An 11138-nucleotide genomic window follows, 5' to 3' on the forward strand; every position below is an offset into this window, starting at 1 on the left:
GCCCTGTGAAGCCAGTTTCTACAGTGATGTTTATTAATAATAAATTGGTGTTTCTATAGCTGTGATAAGCATCAAGTCTATCAGAGGCAGAACTCTGGGAGGTAATGGAGTCATCTGGCGTGTGTGTGTGTGTGTGTGTGTGTGTGTGTGTGTGTGTGTGTGTGTGTGTGTGTGTGTGTGTGTGTGTGTGTGTGTGTGTGTGTGTGTGTGTGTGTGTGTGTGGTGGGGGCACCAATATTTATCTTGCCTCCGGGCAACTGGGACGAACTTACACCACTGAAGTGTATGTTATTGCCAACATATAGAGGCCTTGAACTGAAACCAACACTCTATGTGACCAACTGGTGTCATGTTCTATAACTCACTTTATACTGTACCATACTTAAAAAACCAACAATAAGGAACATATAACCTTTCTGGCGTTTTGGTCTCCAAAACAATTTAAGTCCTCTCACATGAAGAGTACCATGCAAGAAAAAAGTTTTTGATAGTGAAGTATGTTTGTCAAAGTAGTGTACTCAACATTTATTCACATATATTAAAAACAACATAGAATCGGGTGCAAGTGCATATATGTCTTATCCTAAATGGGGTTGGAGGATGGGTAATTACCCGGAATAAAGGGAACTGGGTGTAAAGCAGTTCCTTGTGAGCATGTTTTGGAGATCGGAGTGCCAGAAAGGCGAAATGGTTTTGGAGACCGGAGCGCCAGAAAGGTTATATGTTCCTTATTGCTGTTTTTTTTTTATTTGATGATTTGGTGAAGGTCTGAGGGATCCTTCTTTGAGACACCTACCTATTGGCTGATCTGACTTGCGCTTTAATTATTGGCACACAACTCCATGTTTTGTACCATACTTGCCTACACTCCGAGAACAGCAGGGCGGTTCCCAAAAATCAGGTGGCCCTCCCAAAAGAGTAGGCAAGTCACCACCCGATCGCATCTCCATGCATCTGTTAATTTCCCCACACACACCGTTGTACAAAGTGGGCAGACAGAGGAGACCAATAATGCGATTTGCGCTAAATTGAGTGAACGTATTTCCGCCCCCTGTCTCTGAATGCCGGTTGGTGCAGGGCCACGCTGATGTGTTTCTTGCGGTAGACTCACAATTGTTTGGCCAGTCCCATGGAAGAGAGGCCATATCTCTCTCATCCCTCCTGCTTCTTAGGGAAGCAGGCAGGATGAGGATATCATACCGGAAATGGGACAGGGCTCCATTCCGTCAATTTGTGTCTCATAATCCTACCCGCAGACCTGGGAATCATGACATGTTGGAGGCGGAGCCGAGTGACGTGCAGTCTGAAACACCTCTGCGGCACAGTGTCAGGTATCATCTCATCCCCTGACTTCTCCCAGAGAGGAGATTTTTTAATGTATGCATTTAGGAGGTTATTCTTTGCCCTGCAAGGCTGCGAATTTCACAGCCTTGCGAGTCCATTAGACACCACCCGCATGGGTGCCCGCCCCCCCCTGGCACGCAGCGATTCAATTGATGGGTGTGGGGGAGAAATCATTCTAATGATTTCTCCAGCACTTGCAGATCTGAGACACCTCTGTGGTGTCTCAGATCTGCGGGTGCCCTGTGCGGGAAGCGGGCAAGCAGCTGACATCCGCTGATGTCAGCTGCTCACCCCCCGCACCTGCATCATCTGGGAATTTCCATGAGAACACCCTGGCCTGCCGCCCCCTGCTCGTACTGTTGTTCGTGAGTGCCCATCGAATAATCTATTCATCATGGCTGCTCGCACACAGCGGCTGCACATGCGCATAACTAACTATGCTCATGCACAGTCAATCAGAATAGGGGCCTTATTCCCTTACCATCAGCACTAAACCGTCTGCATATAGCGCATTCAAATATATTTTTCACATTTATCTGTCACCCTCTTTATAATGCCACCTTTGATAGAATACCAGTTCTAACGTGTGAATTTACCCAGCACTATTATGAATGGAGCAGTGCGTAATGTTACTGTTGAGGTGTCACAACTGCGCTAAGTCCTTATTTCAGAGCCAGCTGCCTTGTCTCTGTTTGGGATAATACACACCCTATTGTAAATTACATGGATGATATAAAGTCATTGAAAGCATATTAAAGCCTGAAGATCTAGAATGAGCAGTGTTATGGATCTCAGTGACTTCACCATTAATAACTAACAGAAAAACCAGCTGATTTCTTATCTTATTAGTGTACAAAGTACCCCTGTTTGGTATATTTGCGCATTCGCCAAACCATTTCATTGGCAGTCTGCAGCCAGAGTACTGGATCACACACGCTTGCAGGGGAGGCGCATACTTATACCAGATATGTCCCACCACATTACCACAGTTCAGCACAATTCAAAATGTAAAAGGGGAGCTGCACCAACTGCCATTCCAAACTGACTCACTGGCAGTAGGTGTGGCGGTACTTGTGTATGCTCCAGTTAGGCGCAAGCGTAGACACAGTCGCAGACACAAGCTGGCTGCGGGAACACAATGCTGACTACGTAAGTGGCGTTGTGATTACACAAATACCGGTGTGGCTCCTCTATTTGAATTTTAAACTGTGGTGCTGCCCCACCTCTGGAGCCGCCACAAGATATAACCCATATTTCTATATCATAATGAATACTATGCAAATAATACTGAACAACATATATGCTGCAACTGCAATGTCATCCTTCTATCTCTAACGAAAGATCTATAACTATTTCTATATGAATAATCTACATGATAAATGACAAATAGTGTTGCTTTAATTATTATTTTATCAGTAAAGAAGAAACTACTAATTTATATTTTAAAGGCAACAAAATTCCTATTTATAATTCATTCATTTTGCTGCTCTTCCATAAAAAATAGCATCTACTGCACAGGACAGCTATCTGTGTGAGTTTGCCTCATTATAGGTGTATCTCTGCATTTATTCATGATGTACGACATAGAAAATCTAGATGGTGTCACCTTGAAGAGAGCGTAGGCGTATATGTCGTTCATATCAATGTTAATCATCCTCAGCATGTTCTTCACTTCCTGAAAATTCATCTTTTCGTCCCCATCTCTGTCTGCTTGATGTAAATAATCCCGGATCCAAATGCAAAGCAGTCAAGGAAGATAATGTAGAGAAGACACAAGAAAACATAGGGAACGGACTAACCAGCACAACATACATATCCCATGCATTTATCTAAAAAAGTCAGATTTTAAACTTGAACTCGGAATCCCATGTATTCTACTCTTTACCTGCACGTACTTTGCAGTATTGTGAATGCTATGTGAAAGATGGCTTCAATCAAGTATAATCCTGCTAATCCATATCTCCCAATACTGGGGGTAAACTGTTTGAGACTGAGGGAGTGCCCACATTACAAAGGGGTGGATCTGTCACTGAGGGGTTGCGGCCATACGGGAGCTTGCATAGTCCTAGATTGCCACTGCCCACTCTCTAGTCCCCTCCTATCACCCTTTATGTTGTAAAAGGGTGTTTGGTGCTATTTTACCTCTCTCAGTGGAGAGCGGGCTTAACTATTCATTTTTGCTTAAAAACTGAAGCTCTAGAAGTTAAACTAGGTACTTGATATGTCTGCGTATGGGTATTCTTAAAAAAGCCAAATGGACGTTTCACTATGCATCGATGTTTGATTTTGAAGAAATATTGAGAAATCGATCCACCTCTTTCTTAGTTGAGTTATATGTGGATATATATATATATATATATATATATATACACACACACAGACAGAGAGATGAATCCGGCACTCCACCAATATATAAGACCGCAGCTTGCTCCGGTGCCTTCCCAGGTGTGTGGACCAAATACAGGTAACTTGGCAAAAAGGCGTCACTCGGAGGCTTGGTAGAATTTCAAAGGCTTTATTGCGTTGTAACCACAACGCAATAAAGCCTTTGAAATTCTACCAAGCCTCCGAGTGACGCCTTTTTGCCAAGTTACCTATATACACACACATAAATTTAATATATAGTAATAACAAAAATGGTGTTTATTAAATTTAAACTTTTCTATATGCTAATGCAGTGTGGTAATTGTCCATAACAGTCCTGTTTTATTAAACAGCGCAGAGATAGTATTACGTATTATTGAGTTTGGTTAATTTTATATGAAATCTGTATATGTCACCATGGGCATATTGTGTAGCTGTAGCTAATAAATCATTCTAGTCACATTAGTAATCAATTTGGTAATAGTATCTGAGGTATTTTGGGATGTAATAAATACTGTAGCACCTGAACACAGAAATAGTGCACCCATTTCCACCTGATTATGGGGGAGATGTACTAAGCATTGGAGAATGATTAAGTGGAGATAGATAAAACACCAGCTAATCAGCTGCCATGTTACAGGCAGTGTTCGCAAAATATGGAAGAGCTAATTGGCTGGTACTTTCTCTCTCTCCACTTTGTCGCTCTGCAGGCTTTGATATCTGCCCCTGTTGCCTGTTTATTTCCCTTTTCCTTTTACCCACTATTTTACAGAAACTATTAATCACAAAAATATTATAAAATAGGGTGGAGATCAATAAATAATGCACCTATTAGAATAGGTGACACTTTTTTAAGATTAGAAAAGAAGGCAAAGTGCTTTCAACATTTGTTAAAAGTGGCCAACACTTGTATTGCACTGTATATGCATGCTGTGTTGCTTTAATGTGGATGAAAGTAGTTATATCACTGCAGCTGGTAAACTGCAGCTGGTAAAGTTACACTTCTAAAGCTCTCCGGACTCCTTTGGTAATTTGCACACATATATCTTTACACTTTGCACTATAAGGGAGGTATTGGTATTCAGCTAACTACTGTACCTCCTTCTACAGTCACTTACATAATTAATGAGCACAATACACCTATTTAGGCTAATCTTCTTTCATAACCTATTGTTACTGTGAAAATGATAAGAGTGCTAACTGCTATCATGAATCCAAAACATAAAAAAAAATCGGTACTTGTTTCCGGCGCCCATTGCATACCGTATTTAGTGGTGTGATCAATGTGATCTTCCCATTAAATTAACAAGAGTGCTTGTACAATGAAATATCGCATAGCATCGCATAGCCAGCAATGGCATGCGATGCGGTTTTTAATTGTACAAGCACCCTGATGGGTGCTTCCAATGTTAAATGCACCCCCATTGTCAACGCCACCCCCACTATCAACGGCAACCCGAAGCGTGGTGAGTGCAGCCCGCGAGGGGCGGCAGTACGCGTCCTCCGACCTTTTCATACCTCCACTATCCACACTATCTAAAATCAACTCCACGCCGATGTGGATAGTGGGGGTATGAAAAGGTCGGAGGACGTGTACCGCCGCCCCTTGCCATGCTTTCGGTTGGTCTTGATAGTGGGGGTGGCGTTGACAATGGGGGTGCATTTAACATTTAACATTGTAACATTTAACATTGTAAGCACCCATCAGGGTGCTTGTACAATTAAAAATCTAATCTCATCGCATCGCATGCCGCTATATTGCATGCGATGCAATGCGATTGCGTAAGATGCACTTCGATCAAAATCGGGGGCGCCGTGCTAGGAAACAATTACCAAAAAATCTCACAATTACCGCTAAAGGTATCGACCATTTCATGTGTTTGTTTCAGGATATTGAACTAACTTCTCCCTCTGGCTCATTGCCACAGCTCTTTCCATGAGTTTCCGCAGTCCTTGCACCCAGCTACGAGCTTCTTGATCACTAGATGCAGCTAAGTCCAGGTTTTTTCTCCTACCCATAAAATAAATACTAAAACAACAGTTCTCTGGAAAGCGAAGGCCATTTTTCCGAAGCCCTTCTGATTGTCTCCCCTCACGCACAGACTCAATGTGCAGAATAGAGACTAGAATAAAAAGGAAATTAAATTCAAACTGAATAATAACACAATGGCATAGTTAAGCAACATGCAATAATAATAGTAAACGTATATGAATAAGATTGAGTAATACATATTTCTGACTGTAGTGTGTGTATATATATCACCTGCTGTATATATCGCAAACAAAAAAAAAAATACCACATTGCAGGATAGTGTTACATGTCAGTATATCTGTCGCCTCTCTTATGCCTACAGATACTCACAGATCTGCTTGGAACGTGCATTTTTCACTCGACTTTCATACCAGATGGTCATTCCATCAGATTCAAGTCGGTAAAGTCTTTTCTGACGCCATCCAGGTTTAATCTTCCAGAGCTGCGTGCCAAGTAGCATGGTGTTCACATCTTCATCATCTGAGAGAGCTATAGAAAAGTAAAAGACACCAAATAAATGTAAAGAAATTCATTATTGTTTAAAGAGAATACTAATGAAAGAGCAATGCAGATAAAAGGAATGAGTGGAAGAGAACACTAAAGGTGCACACACACGGATAGATTTGGCCAACAATTCAATCTAGTTAAAGATTTTGGGGGAGATTCTCTAAGAATCTCCGCCCCCCTTCGCCGCCCATCGCATATTTAATTATCGCATATGCTGTAACATATGCGATAATTAAGGCAAAGGACAGCTCTTGCGTTAAGAGCTGTCCTTTACGGTGAGAGTCGCCGGGTCCCAGCAGGTCCCGGCGGCTCTCCCCTCCCTCCCACACCCGGCGCTGCTGCTGCTGCTGCTGCACCGGGCTCTCCTCCTCCCTGCACCCGGAAGAGGATCAGTGCAGGGAGGAGGTCACAGGTCCGGGCAGCACTGCGCTGTGCTGCCCGGACACAGGTGAGGGGGGAGGGGGCGATGCGGGGCGGCGGGGGGTCGGCACGGGGCTGCGGAGGGTTGCGATAGAAGCCCATTGACTTCTATGGAGCATCGCCCGATTTTTCTGGCGATGCCCCCCGCCGCGGTAACCCAGCGGGGGTTGCTTACAGCATCCCAAAATGCGGTAAAAACCCTGATAACGGGGTTTTTACCGCATTTTTAGCTTAGAGAATCTCTCCCTTCCTCTTTTCTCCTTTTGATTTGGTGTCAAATGATGAACGATTGAGCAAACGATTACACATGAACGAGTGATCTTTAACGATGGTGGAGGGAGAGGGAGTCAGTCAATTAGCCTTACCAAATCGTCCAATTTAAAGCAGCAATCATTTACCGGGCAAAACCAAGCAACCGCACAAAGTCCCACACCCAGTGGCGGAACTACCGAGGGTGCTAGGGGGGCCCCATGGAGAGCAAGCAATCCCCTGCACCCTCCGTAGTTTTAATATTTAGTTGGAGACTCAGAGAAGCCGCCACGACCACTGGCCGTCTGTGCTTCACCACGCCTCTGCCACTGCAGGGCAGGTAGGGGGTGGCACCATGTACAAGGAGCCGGGCGGGGGGGTGGTGCCATGAAGAAGGAGCCAGGAGGGCGGCGGCGCAATGCAGAAGGGGGTGGCGCCGTGATGAATAGTCGGGCGGGGAGTGTCGCGGCGTGCGGTGTAAGTCTAGCGGGAGGGGGGCAGCCCCACGCAGAAGGAGCCGTGCGTGGTGTGAGAGGTGGTGCATAGTGCGGAAGAAGATGGGGCGGGGGGTGGGAGGTGGTGCCGTGTGGGAGATGATGGGCGTGTGAAGAAGCAGGAGTGACACGCACGGAGCCTCCTGGTGCCCGCCCGCTTCCTGATTGACAGATGGGCCATTCACCCACGATGCCAGCTAAGTGCCTGCCTGGGACAGAAAGCATGAGAGAAGATGGTCCTGCTGGCTGCTGCTGGTGAGATGTACTACTGTACATAAGTGTCAAATGTTTTATTTAAAAAGTTTTTTTAAAGGTGTTGAATCTGTCTTATTCAAATGTAATGTTTGCTGCGATGCGGCATGCTGTGCCGGGCTGTGACTATTCACAGGCGGTGATGGGTGATCGTTCCATTAGAAACGAATGGAGCGATCACCAGTTACAAATAGTCACAGGCCGGCGCAGCATGCCGCATCTCAGCAAACATTAACATGGCTACAGTACATTGTCCTGCAGACCACACAGAGGCTTGTGGGAGCCAGCAGGGTCTGCGGGAAGCGGCTTTGCTAGGATGATTTTGCGCCAGCTGCAGACACATGGGGCTTGCTGTGCCGTGAGACTCCGCCCGCCCCTCCTCCCATTTCTCTTTAAGATCCAGCCCCGGTGTTCTGATATTGTGTAAGGGACACTACGGTGTGTTGTATGGGGCATTGCGGTGTGTCACATAATGTGCAAGGGGCATTACGGTGTGTCGCATAATTTCTAATGGGTGTGGTATGGGGTTCCGACAGTCGGGATCCTGACAGTCATTAGCCCGACGTCGGGATCCCGACTGCCCAGACTCAGACAGCATGGCGAGCGCAACAAAGCCCTTTGCGGGCACAGTGGCTCGCTACGCGAGCCTCCTATTCTATTCTCCCACGTCGGGTAAATGACTATCAGGATCATGACTGTCGGGACCACGTCCAGGACCCATGTGTAATGGGCATTGCCAGGGGGGCCCCATTATAAATTTTGCTATGGGGCCCTTAAAGTTCTAGTTACGCCTCTGCCCACAACTCTGGCAGCTTGCAGGCTATTAAATGTAACCCCCTGTATCTTGGGACAAAACTTTATATATTTACTCATGTAACAAATGGATGAGGGACGCTCCTGTGACCGTGACAATTCTTTGAAGGAGATCACAGCCTCAGCTTCTATCCATCCAGATTCAATCATTGAGTGCAGAATAATTATTTGGTATATCGCTACCTTACCACTGCACAGTTTGACTCTGATGCATTTTAATAGTTACAATATGATGATATTATGGATGACTGTGTAGGTCCAGTATAAAATAATGGTGATAACTAACATGTTTGGAAGTTTAAAGGATGAATGTGCAGAATATAAACATTCTCACTTCCAACCGCACAGAATCATAGTTGCGTATCGTGTGCAATGGAACAATTGTATATTTGGCCAGTCATTTAAGGCAGACCACATAGCATCTCCATTACAAACTGTTTACAGACTGAGAACACAAACTGAAGTCTGAGACACCTGGGAAACCACAGAGTAGCCCAGGGAAAGTAAAGGACACATAATGTAAGCAAGCCAATGTGGAGAATGTGATGACCAAGGAAAGAGAATCAAATGTACCATGATGACCTGGTAAAAAAAAAAAAAAGCACAAAGAAAAAAAACACTGGAACAACTAATGAAAAATGAAGAAATGAGTAATTGGGAAGAGGAAAGATATAAGTAAAACATGTGACAGAATATTGAAGACACAATGGGTGAGATTTAATAGGATGATAGATTAAGAAAGTGAGAGATTTGGTGAGTTTCTTTAAAGTGGCAATCATTTACACTTCAAAATCAAACTGGGTTTGCAGTGTAAATGATTGCCGCTTTAAAAAACAAACTGGAGATTTCTTACCAAATCTCTCACTTTCTGAATCTCTCATCCTATTAAGGGCGAGATTCTCTATTACAGAAATGCGGTAAAAACCCCGATAATGGGGTTTTTACCGCATTTCTATTCTCTAACCTCCCTCCGCAGTGTCATCGCTGCAGAGGGAATCGCCAGCAAAAGCTGGCGATCCCCTGCAGAAGCCTATGGGCTTCTTACCGCAGCGGTGTGTGAGGGATCCGTCACGGATCCCTCCCAGCATGCCCTGCGGCCGGCGCGTCAGTCTGCGCATGCGCAGACGGACTCCCGGGTCATAGACCCGGAAGTCCAGCAATGGCGCCGCATCGCAAGGGACAGCTCTTACCGCAAGAGCTGTCCCTTGCGTTAATGACCGCATATTTTAGAGAATGCGGTGGCCGGCGAAGAGGGCTGCGGATTTTAGAGAATCCCGCCCTAAATCTCACCCAATATTCTATCTTTGTAGTTATGATTTCTAGCATTACTCAAGTTTATATGTGCTACTGGACAACTATGCCTAAATCGATGTTTTGTATGTCCTGAAGATCATTATCAAAGCGGTCATCTTATAACCAACCAAACTTAACCCAATGACCGTAGAAGAGAATTCACAGCTGCTTATGCCTTATCAAATTTGCCAATGCATGCACGTGTAGCTGTAGGACCTACAGTACAGTATAAGACAGGGCCAAAGAATTAAGGGTTAGCCATAAGGTGTGTACACATGGTAGGATTCTGGCTCATGGACGATTTTGAGTGATCCTCGCCGAAAACAAGCTACCCTTGCCGCAAACACCCCCCCCCCCCCCCCGCCAGCGGCATTAAATACCCCCCCATAGCTATAGTCAAAATTGTCTAGTTTATAAGTTTATAATCAATCCATCTTTGTAGTTTGAGGCGAAAGCTTCAAGAGTGTTCAGACAAAAAAGTACCTTCCATACAGGTGCAAGGTTGATTCATATGTAATTATAAGGTACTGTCAAGTAAGACATGTTTCATGTGAGCAACAAGATTTTAAGAAACACTATCATCCTCAGCCATCAGACATGCTCCCCTATGCCCAGAGAATATAGTGATTACTACTGAAACAAGTGGATGGTACTGCCATTGCTTATTGACAACTATATTATCCCCTATGGGGGAGATTTAACTATATTTTGTGATACGCTACTAATAAAACTTGTTGCGTATAATAAATGGTGCACAGCCCCAACTGTTATGTGTTTAGAACCTATCATTTTTTTTGAGGGGGGATGACAGTTGGGGGCTGATTGGCTGAAGCACCACTTACCTTATGCAACAAATTTGAGAGATTATTCAGAGATTGTTAGGTGGAGAATTACACTTTCTACCTGCATAACTCTTCTAATTCCCATCCCCATTAATTCCATTTGTCCCCCATTCAGCAGTTTCCATACAAAAGGGTTAAAATGTGTGTGCTGTGTTTAGAAAGCAAAATGTGTTCAATGATTGCTGGAAAGAATTTACAAGAGGATGGCTCTTTTTACAACAGTTGAATCCATTAAACATTGACTGACTAATAAGAAAGCAACGTTTTTTAATTAAACATTCTCAAGTACTTTGTTTTTGTTTATAACTTGTCTTTATGGAGCAGGAAGCAAGGTTATCCTAAAAGGAAAAGTTCACTGTAATTATTATATTTTTTGGGTGGTCATGGCAATGGCATATGATAGCCCACCAAAAAGTTGTTAGTATAAACTCTTGGGAGACCACTTGAGGACCAATTAATACAGTTTGCTTTAATATATTTTTTTTCATCCATTTAGGTTATTTACTGTTACACCCATTTTCCACTACC

The 11138-nt window shown here is 44.2% G+C and overlaps 1 protein-coding gene across 1 annotated transcript in view; it reads right to left on the reverse strand.

The window, feature by feature from the left end:
• PLCD3 (phospholipase C delta 3) overlaps positions 1-11138 on the reverse strand; it is a 61741-nt gene that overhangs the window by 22179 nt on the left and 28424 nt on the right. Inside the window, exons 2-4 of the mRNA XM_083147458.1 lie at positions 6071-6229; positions 5603-5831; positions 2951-3080 (exon numbers count right to left, since the gene is read on the reverse strand). Coding sequence (XP_083003584.1) covers positions 2951-3080; positions 5603-5831; positions 6071-6229 — 518 coding nt within the window. The remainder of the gene's footprint in view (positions 1-2950; positions 3081-5602; positions 5832-6070; positions 6230-11138) is intronic.

This window comes from Crinia signifera, chromosome 6, assembly GCF_055691185.1.
Source record: "Crinia signifera chromosome 6, ASM5569118v1, whole genome shotgun sequence".
Lineage (NCBI taxonomy): Eukaryota > Metazoa > Chordata > Amphibia > Anura > Myobatrachidae > Crinia > Crinia signifera.